Source organism: Stegostoma tigrinum, chromosome 27 (genome assembly GCF_030684315.1).
Source record: "Stegostoma tigrinum isolate sSteTig4 chromosome 27, sSteTig4.hap1, whole genome shotgun sequence".
NCBI lineage: Eukaryota > Metazoa > Chordata > Chondrichthyes > Orectolobiformes > Stegostomatidae > Stegostoma > Stegostoma tigrinum.
The window spans coordinates 16227107-16240855 of record NC_081380.1 but is presented as its reverse complement, the minus strand read 5'-3'; the positions used below and the strand labels follow the sequence as shown (position 1 = coordinate 16240855).

The 13749-nt window shown below is 39.8% G+C and overlaps 1 protein-coding gene across 1 annotated transcript in view; it reads left to right on the top strand.

The window, feature by feature from the left end:
* The window catches only part of hsf5 (heat shock transcription factor family member 5), a 109493-nt gene that overhangs the window by 30835 nt on the left and 64909 nt on the right, over positions 1–13749 (top strand). The window contains exon 3 of the mRNA XM_059655326.1: positions 5750–5847. Within this exon, the coding sequence (XP_059511309.1) occupies positions 5750–5847 (98 nt within the window). The remainder of the gene's footprint in view (positions 1–5749; positions 5848–13749) is intronic.

The window sequence follows — 13749 nt, the reverse complement described above, 5'->3', positions numbered from 1 at the left end:
GCAGTTGTGGATTTGGAAGGTGCTGCTTAAGGAGCTTTGGTATTTCTGCAGTGCATCTTTTAGATGGTACATACCGCTGCTACTTAGTGTTGGTGAAGTGGAGCTTGGATGCTTGTGAATGTGCTGTCAATCAAGTAGATCGCTTTGTTCTGGATGGTGTCAAGCTTCGTGGAGCTGCATTCATCCAAGCAAATAGAAGCATTCGATGACACTCGTCACTTGTGCTTTATAGATGGCTTTACGGAGCCAGAAGGTAAGTTGTTTGCCGCAGTTTTCTTAATCTGTGACCTGCTTTTATAGACATTATTTATATGGCTATTCCAGTTCAGTTTTTGGTCAATGATAACCCCAAGAATGTTGATGGAGGACAGTACGGTCATGGCTGTGCCATCACTCATTAGTTACAAATATCAATGTACCATAGTTAGATTGTCTCTTACTGGAGATGGTCATTACCTGGCATTTATGTGACACGAATGTTTTCAGCCCAAGCCTGGTTATTGTCCAGGTCTTGATGAATTTGGACGTGGACTGCTTCAGTATTTGTAAGTTGCAAATAGTGATGATCATTGTGCATTCATCAGTGAACATGCCCACTTCTGACCTTATGTTTGAGGGATGGTAATTGACAAAGCAACTGAAGATGGTGGGCACAGGACATTACCCTGAGAACTCCTGCAGAGATGGCCTAGAGTTGAGATGATAGACCTCCAACAGCCATAATTGTCTTCCTATTTGCCACGTATGAATCCAATCAGTGGAGGGCTTCCCCCATACCATTGGCTCCAGTCTTCCAGGGTTTCTTGATGCCACATTTAGTCAAATGTGGCCTCGATGTCAAAGCCAGTCAGTATCATCTCACCTGTCAACCTTTGTTTTTGATGACCGCCTATTTTACAATTGCTTATGCAATTACACTGTTGCCATCTGTCTGGAACGTCTTTGTCATAGGGTCAGTGTAGAAAGTTGTGGAACACTTTCAGCAGCTTAATTAATTTCTTGTTAATTATGAACACCCTTCTCTAACAGGATCAAGAGTGAAAGATTTATCAGAAGGCTCTCCTCCCTTAGACAATGCTGCATGACGTGATGCCCCTGCATGACGTGATGCCCCTGCTCAATTATGCTCTACATGTGACCACTGCTGATGATTCAGTGATGCAATAGGTCATTTCACTTAATAATGCTCAAGTGAATATGGACATTCAATCTTTTCAACTTGTGTTTTCAACTTCTTGATCCTTTTGTGAGCAGGAACAGTTTATTCTGTCCAGACCCCTCATCATGTTGAAAATGTGTATAGAATCTCATCTTGGCTGTCTCAACACCCAGAAAAAAGTCCCAACTTTTCCAATTTTTCCTCATAATTCAAGGGTCTCATCTGTGGACTTATTCTCACAAATCTCAAATCCATTCTCCAATTCACATCCTTCTTTTAGTGTGATATCTACAACTGTACACAATACCCCAACTAGGGTCAAACCAATGTCCTATATAAGTTCATCATACCTTCCCTGACTTTGTATTCTAAGCTCCTATAAATGAAGCTACAGCATATTTCCTTGAAAAACAGCTCTCTACCTGCTCCTAAGATACTGCTTGGCCTGCTGTGTTCATCCAGCTCCACACTTTGTAATCTCGGATTCCCCAGCATCTGCAGTTCCCATTATCTCTACCTGTCCTGCAACCTTTAATGACTTATTGACATATACTGAACCCATATCTTCTGAATGGGAGGACTCGATCAGTTAGAACTATATTCACTGGATTTTAGGAGAATGAGGGGGGAGTCTCATAGAACCTACAAAATTCTAACAGGATTAGATAGGGTAAATGCAGGAAAGATGTTCTCAATGATCAGGGACTCCAGAACCAGACGTCACAGTTTAAGGATAAAGGGTATTCCATTTAGGACTGAGGTTAGGAGAAGTTTCTTCACCCAGATAATGATGAGCCTGTGAAATTCTCTGCAACAGTAAGGAATTGAGGGCAAAACATGAATGTTTTCAAGAGAGATTAGGTATAGTCTTTAGAGCCAAAGTGGTCAAAGGATATGCATGAGTAAACAGGAACAGGGTACTGAATTGAATGATCAGCTATGGCTGTATTGAATAGTAAAACAGGCTAAAAAGAGGCAAATGGCCTATTCTTGCTGCTATTTTCTATGTTTCCACGAATAATTCCCCAATTACAGACAGCATCCTTCTGTGCCTCGTTGGTGTGTCTGGGAAGATGTTTTCTTGTAGAAAGAAGTAAGAGCATAACTCTCCTCTTTGCAATAACATCCATCAGTGCTTCAAGGCAGAACTGGAGGAATACGAGAACAAGGTAACACGCACCAATCAATTTCAGATTTAGGGCTGAGGGCATCAAACTGCAAAGAAATTGCTGTTCACTTCACAAAATAGTTGAATTTGAAAAATGCAAAGCCGAAGCAATGTAGCGCTTGACCTTATAGGGGCTACTTGCCTTAATGTGTATCACTTAGAAATAGATGTTTATTGATGCTTGAAATAAAAGTAGAAGTAGACTATTTGGCCCTTAAGTCTCCGCAGCCATAGAATAAAATTACTGTTGATCTGTTTTTGTTTCAAATTCCACACTTCAGTCGTCCATCAAAATCCTTGATTCCCCTGCTCGTCAAGAATCTATCACCACTGTCTTAAAATACTCAGTGACCCTTAATTCATTGCCTTTTGAGGCAGTGTTTCAAGATTACATAACCCTCAGAGAAAAATATTCTCATCCTTATGCTAAATCAGTGACCCTGTTTTTAAAATAGTTATTACTAAGGGGCCTGACCCACTAAGGAAAACATCATTTCAATGTCAAGATTATCAAAGCCATTTAAAATCTTGCAAACATCAATCAAGTCACCCCTTGCACTTCTAAACACCAGTAGAAGCAAACCCAGTCTGTCCAACCTGGCCGCATAATCAATCTGCATATTCCAGATATCAATCTAGTAAACCTCCTCTGAACTGCCCCCAAACTTTTAAGTTAATTCCCATGAATAAAGGACAGCACCCTTTTAGCCTTTTTTACTGTATGTTTTACTTGAATACCTCTGCGATCATGCATTAGAACAATAAAATTCCTCTGTACCTCAGAATTCTACAGTCATAGAGTCATACAGCACAGAACAGTCCCTTCAGTCTAACCAGTCCATGCTGAACATAATCCCAAACCAAAATAATCTCACCTGCCTGCTCCTGGCCCATATCGCTCCAAACCTTGCCTATTCATGTATTTATCTAAGTATTTTTTGAACTTTGTAACTGTGCCTGCTTCCACCACTTCCTCAGGAAGTTCATTCCACATGCGAACCACCCATTGTGTAAAAATTTGCTCCTCATGTCTTTTTTAAATCTCTCTCCTCTTGCCTTAAAAATATGCCCCCTAAGTCTTGAAATCCCCCATCCTAGGGCAAAGACACCTACCATTAACCCTATCTAAACCATGATTTTATTCACCTCTTTAAGGTCATCCTTCAACCCCCTGTGCTCCAGTGAACAAAGCCCCAGCCTATCGGCCTTTCTTTCCCTCATCTTGAACATTTCACTGACCTTTCCATGTTCCACCGCTACTTTCCATCTTTCTCAACAGGAGAAAAGCCACACTTTTGCACTGCTTTACAGTTCCAAAGAGTCACATTGGCCCGAAAATAATAACTCAGTTTCTCACTGACCAAAAGCTGCCAGGCTTGCTGAGTTTCTCCAGCCCTTTGTTTTACTTTCAGATTGCCTGCAACAGCAGTATTTTAGTCTTGTCACAGATGAGGTTGTTCAGCCAATTTGATTCACTCTCCGTGATTCAAGGAACAGCTGAAAGCAATTAATTCGAGAAAGTCTCTGGACCCCAAGAATAGCCCAGCAGTACAGCTAAAGACTTGTGCTCCAGACCTAACTGCATCTGTATTAAACTGTTCCAATAAAACTAAAATAATGATGGGTTCCTCACAAAGTGTAAAATTTGAATAAGAACAGGAAGTGCTGTAAAAACACAGCAAATCTGACAGTGATAGTAAGAACTGCCAACACTGGGGTCTGAGATAACACAGTGTGGAGCTGGAAGAACACAGCAGGCCAGGCAGCATCAGAGGAGCAGGAAAGCTGATGTTTCAGGTCGGAACCCTTCTTCAGAAAAAATCTTCTGAAGCCTGGGAAAACTGAAGCAAATAGGAATCGAGGATATTTATCTAATGCTTAAATCATATTTAGCGCAGAGGAAGATGCTTGACTTTATTGGTGATCAGTTTTCTCAAACCCGAGAGTCTCTGAAGGTAGTTTCTGAGGCCCAATTATTTTCAAATCCTTCATCAAGAGCTTTTTTTCTATCATAAGCTCAAAGGTGAGAATGTGCAATCATCAGTGAAGAATGTTCAATTTGCAACTTCTTAGATAGTGAAGCAGTCATTGTTTGTTTGCTACAAATCCTGGAACAACAATTAGGCTTGACTAAATATGTGATATATGACATCTGTGATACAGAAGTGCTAGTTAAAAACCATCTTAAACAAGTGAGAGTCCAACCACAAAAATAAAATATCAAATTGTTGATACTGAAGATTTTAGGCAAAACCAAAAAAATGCTGGAGAAACTCAGCAGATCTAGCAGCTTGTGTGGAGAGAAAGCAGAGTTAACAATTTGAGTCCAGTGACCCTTCTTGAGAAATGAGAATCTAACTGATATTCCATGGCATAATTATAATATAATTCTCTCACTATTACATTCTTGGGATCACACTGATATGAAATTTATTTGATCAGTTACTTAGAATCTGTGACTGAAATACCAGTTCAGATAATTGGCATTTGATGATGAGTGATAAATCTCTTGACTCACTGGTGTCTTTCTACTATCTACAAAGTATAAAGCCTGGATGAAGTGTATCTTCAATCAGTTTCAAAAAACTCAACCAACCAGGACAAGTAAACTACTTAATTGATGTTCCATATGTTGTCTTAAGCATTTATTTATTCATTCATTCATTCATTCATCATTAACTTACAATGTGTATATCTTCATCTATAAGAAACACTGCAGCAACTCACCAAAACTTCACAGTACTACCTCCCAAAATCCTAAAGTAACTTAGAAGAACATGAACAGCAACCACATGTGAATACCAGCAACTACACCTTCCCCTTTGTGTTAATTGCAGTCCTTATTTGGAAGTATGCTGTCAATGCTTCATCCTTGCAGACTCAAAGCTCTGTACAACCCTTGCATAACAGTGTTGCTAGACTATCCTCGGCACATCGATTACATTAGTCTAAGATAGTAGCTTGCCACCACCTTCTCAAGAGCAATTTTAGATCAGCAACCACATCCAAGAATGGGTGAAAGGAAACATTTTGAGTAGATGATAAATTCATTAAATATTTAGTTTTCTTGCACATTGGATGGGTTATTATGTTCAAATATATACATGTTACAACTTCTTAGTGACGTATTCTACCAGAATCTCTAATTCTTTGCAGAAATGGCCAAATTCTTTGGGTATTATCATGGCATTCTCCTGTAATCCCCAATACGAGCATGTAAATATCAGCATGTTAATGCAATGTTTCTATCAATGTCTCTTAAATTGTTTCACAAATTACTTACGTGTCCACAATTTTTTATTATGATCTATGAAAATAACCTTTATTTAACTTTTTAAAGCTTCACTTGTTGAATTATACTCTTATGAAAACTGTCACGACATTTTTAGAGCATTTTACTGATCTGGATTTTCTTTTTCTAGCTGTCTTGCAATGCTGTCCTCCTAACTCCCATCTGGATCCAATGACAGGTTGTCCTAACACAAACACTTCTTCTTATCCTAACTACAACTATTTTCAGGTGCGTTTAATCAGTGAAAATTCTGCAGTCTGTGCAATATTAGATCAGAAATGGCTGTAGCTTATATAATACAATGTATAATACACTTTTCTTGTTACTACTTTGTTTTACTTGTTTTGCTATTTTCAGTAATTAACTTATTTATTTCCAATTGATTAATGTATCCATTTAAGTGGTGATGGAGGAATTTGATACAAACATATTAAACATTAACATATTCACAGATACATATCTACTAATTTATAGAATTCCCCAATTTATGTCAAGACCCAATTTTACAATTAACATAATAGCATAATTTTTACTCAAAATTTGAAGCATTCTTATACAGTACAATATTGAATTCGATAATTTTTTTATCAGTAGATCATTGATATACATACAGAACTGTTTGCAATACAATTCTTCCTGTTTCCACTTGCATCACTTTTAATTGGTGGACAGTGTTATGTTAATGAAAATGACAAAATAATCATTTGCTCATCAGAGATTGATTAACTTATTTTGATAAATTAAGCCTCATTACAAGTTATGAACAGATATTACAAAAAAAAACAAAGTGTGAAGCTGGATGAACACAGCAGGCCAAGCCGCATCTCAGGAGCTCAAAAGCTGATGAAGGGTCTAGGCCTGAAACATCAGCTTTTGTGCTCCTGAGATGCTGCTTGGCTTGCTATGTTCATCCAGCTTCACACATTGTTCTCTGATTACAAAAAAAACACTTATTTTTGTGAAGACAGCTTGCAAACCCAAAGAGGTCTGACAGCCAGGAGGGATAACAACATTACATGCACACAGCAAATGGAATTCTCAAAGGCAATGTACACATACAACATTCCCCTCCTTTGCAAAACAATATTTAACTATTTACAACTGACAGTACAAGACAAAGCAGTCCACTTGAGTGGCACTGCGTCCACAAACAGCCTCTCCCTCCACAACCTATGCTCAGTAAATGTATAGTAGATGCTCCACAAGATGCACTGCAGAAGTTCACCAAAGCTATTTAGATAGCACCTTCTAAAGACATATCCATTTCGTCCTGGAAGGAAGAGGGTAACAGATACACGAGAACACGATCACTTGCAGAGTTCTGTCCAAGCCACCACCATCCTGACTTGGAAATGTATTGTTGTTCCTTCAGTATCGCTGGATCAAAATTCTAGAACTTCCTCCCTAACAACATTGTTGGTGTATCATATGCTGCAGCAGGTCAAGAAAGCAGCTCATTACCACCTTCTCAAAGGCCACGAGCGAGGAGCAACAAGTGCTGGTCCTACAAGTGATGCCCACATCCCTTCAGTGATTTTTTTTTAAAACAAAACATAAAATTCACAAGTGAGCTATTGAACCTGTATAAATAGTTGTTGATATGCCCAGATTGTGTGTTGGTGATTTTGGAGTGCTGTTGATTTCCACAGTCATCAGTGATATTGCCTGTTGTTCCTGTATCTTTTGTCAATTTTTCTTTCATAAATTTAATGCAGGTGCTTATTCTGATGCATAATAGCCAGTTTCTGTTCCATTAATGGTTTAACAAAGATCTGTAGCTCAGGTTGTGGTTGGAGTTATTGGTTGGTTCGCCGAGCTGACTGGTTTTCATGCAAACGTTTCATCTCCCTTCCAGGTGACATCTTCACTGCTGTCTAGCCTCTGTCTCGCCCTAAATTTATATGGTCCAGTCTGTCACGGTGGGTGGAGATATTAGGAACTGCCGACGCTGGACAATCTGTGATAACATGGTGTAGAGCTGGATGAACACAGCAAGCCAAGCAGCATCAGTGGAGCAGGAAAGCTGACGTTTTGGGTCGAGACCCTTCTTCAGAAAAAATGTCATGGTGGGTAGCCTTGTTTCGGATTTTGTACAGTAGTCATATGTAGATGGGGACTGTTTCAGCATTTTATCACACCGGTGGTTGGGAACCAGGCCTCCAGAAATTCTCGTGCTTGTTTTCATTTTGAAGGTTCTAAAACTGTAATTTTGTCCCAGTTAAACTGATGTCCTTCTGTGTCGGCCTACAGACCAACTGCCAATTACTCTCAAAGATAAAAGATCCCTTACTCACAATGAGCAGAACAAATGTGATGTACAAAATACCAGGCAGCAACTGCAAGAAACACTACATTGGACATACAGGCAGTAAACTCGTCACCATGATATATGAGCACCAACTGGCAGCAAAACAGCACAGTCAACTCTCCCTCGTTTCAATACATGACAACATAGAAGGGCATCAGTTTAACTGGGACACAGTTACAGTACTAAGACAAGCAAACCAAAGAAAAACACAAGAATTCCTGGACGTCTGGTTTTCAACCACCGGTGAAATAAACAACAGGCTGAAATAGACCCCATCCATGTACCACTGTGGTACAAACCAGAAACAAGAGTACCCACTATGACAGACTGGATCATATAATTTCAGGACAGAACAGAACAACAGTGCTTCAACAGAGGCTAGACAGCACTGAAGATGTCACCTAGAAGGGAGACAAAATGTTTGCACGAAAACCAATCACCTTGGTGGACCAACCAACAATTCCAACCTCTGTTCCTGATTAGCTACTGACTGATCTAGTTCCTCAAGCAGTTACAAGTGATTTAATTCTTCTTAACATTTACTGTTTTGTTCCATAATAGTTTCCAGGTCATTTTGAAGTTTCTGGTTTTATACCCTGCATTTTTTAAAATTCCATCAAACTGGTAGCTTTCTGTTAGGCATGTTTGTTTTTTTTTGTTCATAACATGCTATAATAACTTCTTCAACTCTTTTTTTCCCCTTTTTGTTGCCTCTGAGTCTGGACTGCTTCTTTAATGATTGTTTGGTTTCCTTTATATCCTGCTTGAGCTCTTTCTGAAGAATATAATTATTAACATTTATTTCTCAAAGGATTATGTCATGAATGATTTGCAGCTCCTTGTTATGAGCACTTTGCATTTCCATCTGTTTTTCAAGGTCCGTCATTTTCTACAGTATTGCTTGGAGCTCAGACCAACATTTCTTTAGCTGCTCCTGCTGAGCTTGATCTGTTCTATGTTGCTCAAGACTTTTTGGCAAACAGGCAGTCTTTACATTGGATTGTTTGTACAGAGCTTGTGGTTCATCTGGTCTTTTTTATTGCTCTTTCAGATGTTCAGTCATATTTATGAGCTAAATGGAGGTGTCCCCTAAAGATACCAGCATTCTCACAATGGTATTCTCAACTTTGGATCTATCATGAGTTAGCTATGAAGCCTTTTCTACTCCAATTTTCATTTTTCCTTTTAAAAAGCTGAATTACTAGCTTCATGAATTCAGAGAAAATTCAAGTGTTCTATTCTTCTTTTATATTTATTGCAGTTGTACTTATGACCTGTAAGCTTTGTTGATCTACAAAGATCACTTTATCCACACATGAATCCTTCGGTACCTCTGAAATGATAAATCTTTAGTTTGTCTAGCAAATATTTCTTGAAAACTTCATGGGTTTGAATGGGATCCCAATTTATCAATTCAATTTCTTAGTTCCTCTCTTGAAAAGTCACAAAATGATCTCTTTTTTCTGTATTTGCTCCAAGGTGCTTTACGAATTCTACAGACTTCTGTCTAAATTACATGAATTCTAGTTAATGAATACAAAGTTTAACTGACACTAAATTGGTCTTTCAATGTGATCCAAATCTTTTAGAGATATTTTACTCCTTTGGCTCATAATGCTAATTTGTTAAGTCCACGTAAAGCTTTGTTCCCAATGTTTCTGCATTGAACACCCCCAAATCTAGAATACTGGTTAAAAATATTGAATTTTACTTGGTGGTATTCAGTGTCCCAATTTAAATTTGGTAATTTTGTGGAAGTTAGACAATATGCTATTATCATTGTTTGCTATCAATATGGCACACATATTGATCACTTGCCTTTCCCATGTGAGTTAACCTAGCCTCTCGATAAGGATTTGTCTGTTTACAAACAAGCCACGTTTTTGACATTCCTAAATGCCATCATAATCAAATGCATTGATGATTTGTCTCTTGCACTGTAACACAATGTAACACTGTTGACTTATGTTCTATCTGTAGACTAACTTGGTCACTGACTATTCAATCATGATAAATCTCAGCAGCACAATGTTCTGTACCACTGCTGACCATATCATGTTAATAACAATGGTCTAATAATCATTGCTGGGTTAGTTTATTTTAAACATTAAAGCATATATAAAAAATTATGAAGTAGGTGGCACGGTGGCGGGGCGGCACGGTGGCTCAGTGGTTAGCACTGCAGCCTCACAGCGCCAGGGACCCGGGTTCGATTCTTGCCTTGGGCGACTGTCTGTGTGGAGTTTGCACATTCTCCCCGTGTCTGCGTGGGTTTCCTCCGGGTGCTCCGGTTTCCTCCCACAGTCCAAAGATGTGCAGGTTAGGTGGATTGGCCATGCTAACTTGCCCGTAGTGTTCAGGGGTGTGTGGGTTATAGGGGGATTGGTCTGGATGGGATGCTTCAAGGGGCGGTGTGGGCTTGTTGGGCCAATGGGCCTGTTTCCACACTGTAGGGAATCTAATCTAATCAGGTATTACAGTAAACTGATTCCTGTATGTACAGCCTGCAAACCTAGAGTAGACTGGCAGCTAGGCAAAGTTGCAGCATTTTACACATACAACACATAGAATCTTTCAAGGCAAAATCTCTTAAATCCGAGGTACACCTACAATAGATAGTAACTTGGGTTTTTGTTTAATCTGTCCCATGTTACTAAATCATTGCACTAATGACTAAAATCTTTAATTAATAATGACAGATTACCTCTGCTCTGTTATGCGAAATATAATAACTCACTTATTTACAGATGAATGTTAAAAGTATCTGGCCCTAGGCTTTCATAATTTTCCTGCCACTGGTATACTTATCTGGCACTTGATGCTTCTACCTGTTACCAGTTATAATGTAAAGATTCTATGATCCATTTCTACATCAATAATTTTCTAATTTCTTAAGCAGCCCTCTGAAATTGAGAACAATGGGCTTCCACTGTGGTTCATTGAATTCTGAGATAGCTAGTAAGTCGATGCATGATCTGCAAACACTGTTACATGCAGGATAGCTGTTACCAGAAGACTTCAGTGCATAGTATGTTTGGGCAGTTAATAACCACTTAAGGAAGGATCACACCTCTGCTGCTAAAATATACGTGGTATAGGCTGTTGTGGCACTGGTGATGCCCCTAACTTGGATTCAGGAGGTCTAGGTTCAAATTCCACTCCTTTTGGAGGTGTGTAATAACATCTCTGAACTAGCAGATTAAAAAGGAAGATAGTTGGTACAGCAGGTTTCACTGCATGGGCGAAAGGTGGGTATCTCTTTAGGGAGTCCCCTGTATACATTCGTACAAAGGGGTTTGGTTAGTTCACTTGGCTTAATAGCAAGTTTGCAGTCCAGAGTGACAGCAATAGCATGGGTTCAATTCTCACACTGACTATGGTTACTGTGAAGGATGCTTCTTTTCAACCTCTCCCCTCGCCTGAGGCATGGCGACCCTCAGGTTAAACAAGCACCAGCCATGTCCCTTTAATGAGAGGGCAGCCATATAGTATTGAAAGACCTCGATAACTTTACCTTCACACATTAGTGGTATCCTTCCAAAATGATATTTTCACTTTGAACCTGCCCCAATCTGTTACCGTAATGGACTTCAGTAAGTCATTGATTCAGACACAGATATTATGATTTGAAGATAGCTATTTCAGCAACATATTCTGGAAGATGCACTACAGGATCCCTCAGATGTCTGGAACACTGACCACCTGGGAATTGCCTGAGAGATTTAAACATCAAACACCCTGCACTTGGAACACTTAAAAAAGTCAACACCTCAATGTTAAAGTTAGAGACTTCTGAGGAATCTGACTCACTTAGCTGGATAGTTATCCAGAAACAAGTAGAGATTTAAAACCTGCTCTGACTCCTAATAACTATAATACTGCATGTGTGCGGTAAGTGTTTGAAGTTTGAGCAACTTGAGCTAAGAGTTTATGAGTTGGAGGCTTAGCCAAGGAACATGTGACCTGTCATAGAGGGGAATGTTATCTGAATTCTTTGTACACAGATGCAGTCACACTTCTTAGGATTTGGGCCATTTGATTTAGTCAGTGTCCAGATACAGGAGAGTAAGATTGTCAGTGAGGCAGTAAGGAGGACCCAGGCAGCTAGGAACGCTGGAGCTTTAATCGTTGCAATTATCCAAAATATTTGATGTTCTTCCAGTTTGACTGGATATGTCTGGATATGAGTAGCAGGATGGATGAACTAAGTGACCATTGTACTGTAGTACAGGAAGCTGTTCATGTAGAGGAAAAGGAATGTAATGGTAGTCGGGACATAATAGTCTGACGGTATTGACACTGTTCTTCACAGCACAGAGCATAAGTCCAGACAGCCGTGTCAGGGACCTGGACATCTACTCAGGGCTGGAGAAGAATTTGTAGTGAGAGGGAGCATCCAGTTACATTAATAGAAACATAATAGAAGCATCCACTAATTAGAAAATGAAAGTGGGGTTGGGTGGTGGTGGAGGAATTCCAGAAAATCATAATGACCAGAGAAGTAGTGCCGAGTAAATTGTTAGACCTTCAGGTTAAGAATTGCTCAGATCCTGATTGACTTCATCCTAGGACCTTAAAAGAAGCAACTAGTGAGATAGTTTAGATTAGGTTCCCTACAGTGTGGAAACAGGCCCTTTGGCCCAACAAGTCCACACCGCCCTTTGGAGCATCCCACCCAAACCCATCCCCCTATAACCCACACACCCTTGAACACTACGGGCAATTTAGCACGGCCAATCCACCTAGCCTGCACATCTTTGGACTGTGGGAGGAAACCCACGCAGACACGGGGAGAATGTGCAAACTCCACACAGACAGTTGCCGGAGGTTGGAGTCAAACCCGGGTCCCTGGTGCTGTGAGGCTGCAGTGCTATCCACTGAGCCACCGTGCTGCCAGTTGGTGCATTGGTTTTAATTTTCCCAAACTCCCTTGATTTGGGGACAGTCCTATTCCTTTGAAAGATAGCAAATGTAGCCACTTAATGGAAAAGGGAGGTGGAATGCAGCAAGCTAAAACCAGTCGGGTAAAATTTATCAAAGGGAAAAATGTTATATTCTGTTATAAAAGAAGTTATTGCAGAACACTTAGATAACTACAAAATAATCAGGTAGAATCAATATGATTTTGTGAAGTGGCATTCATGTTTGACCAATCAATTAGAAGTAATGCACTGTGGACAAAGGGGAACAGTGAGTTTAATGTACTTAGATTTCCAGAAGGCATTTACTCAGGTTTGATTGGGGCAGCACAGTGGCTCAGTTGTCAGCACTTCTGCATCAAATGCCAGGGCACAAGCTTAATTCCAGCCTTGGGCGACTGTGTGCACCTTGTGTATTTTCATGCTTGTGTCATTTTCCTCCGAATGCTCTGGTTTTCTCCTGTAGTCTGAAGATCCGCAGGTTAGGTGGATTGGCCATGCTGAAATTGTTCAGTGTTCAGGCATGTGTAGGCTAGGTGGATTAGCCAGATGTGACATGAGATGTGACAGTGGGCTGGGGGCTGGATCTGGATGAGATGCTCTTCAGAAGGTTGGTGTGGACTCAATAGGTGAAATGACCTCCTTCCACACTGTAGGAATTGAATGAATCTAGGTGCCATATCAAAGGTTATTGTGAAAAATATAAGTCATGGTGTTGGGTAGCATACTGGCATGGATAGAATAGAAGATTAGCTGGCTAACTGGCAACAGAGAATGGACATATTAGATCTTATTCAATTGGATAAGATTTAGTGAGTGATGTACCACGGAGATCAAAGTTGTGAACTCAGATATTTGTAGCTTTTTTTTAACAAACGAAGGGATGGAAGATATCATTGCCAG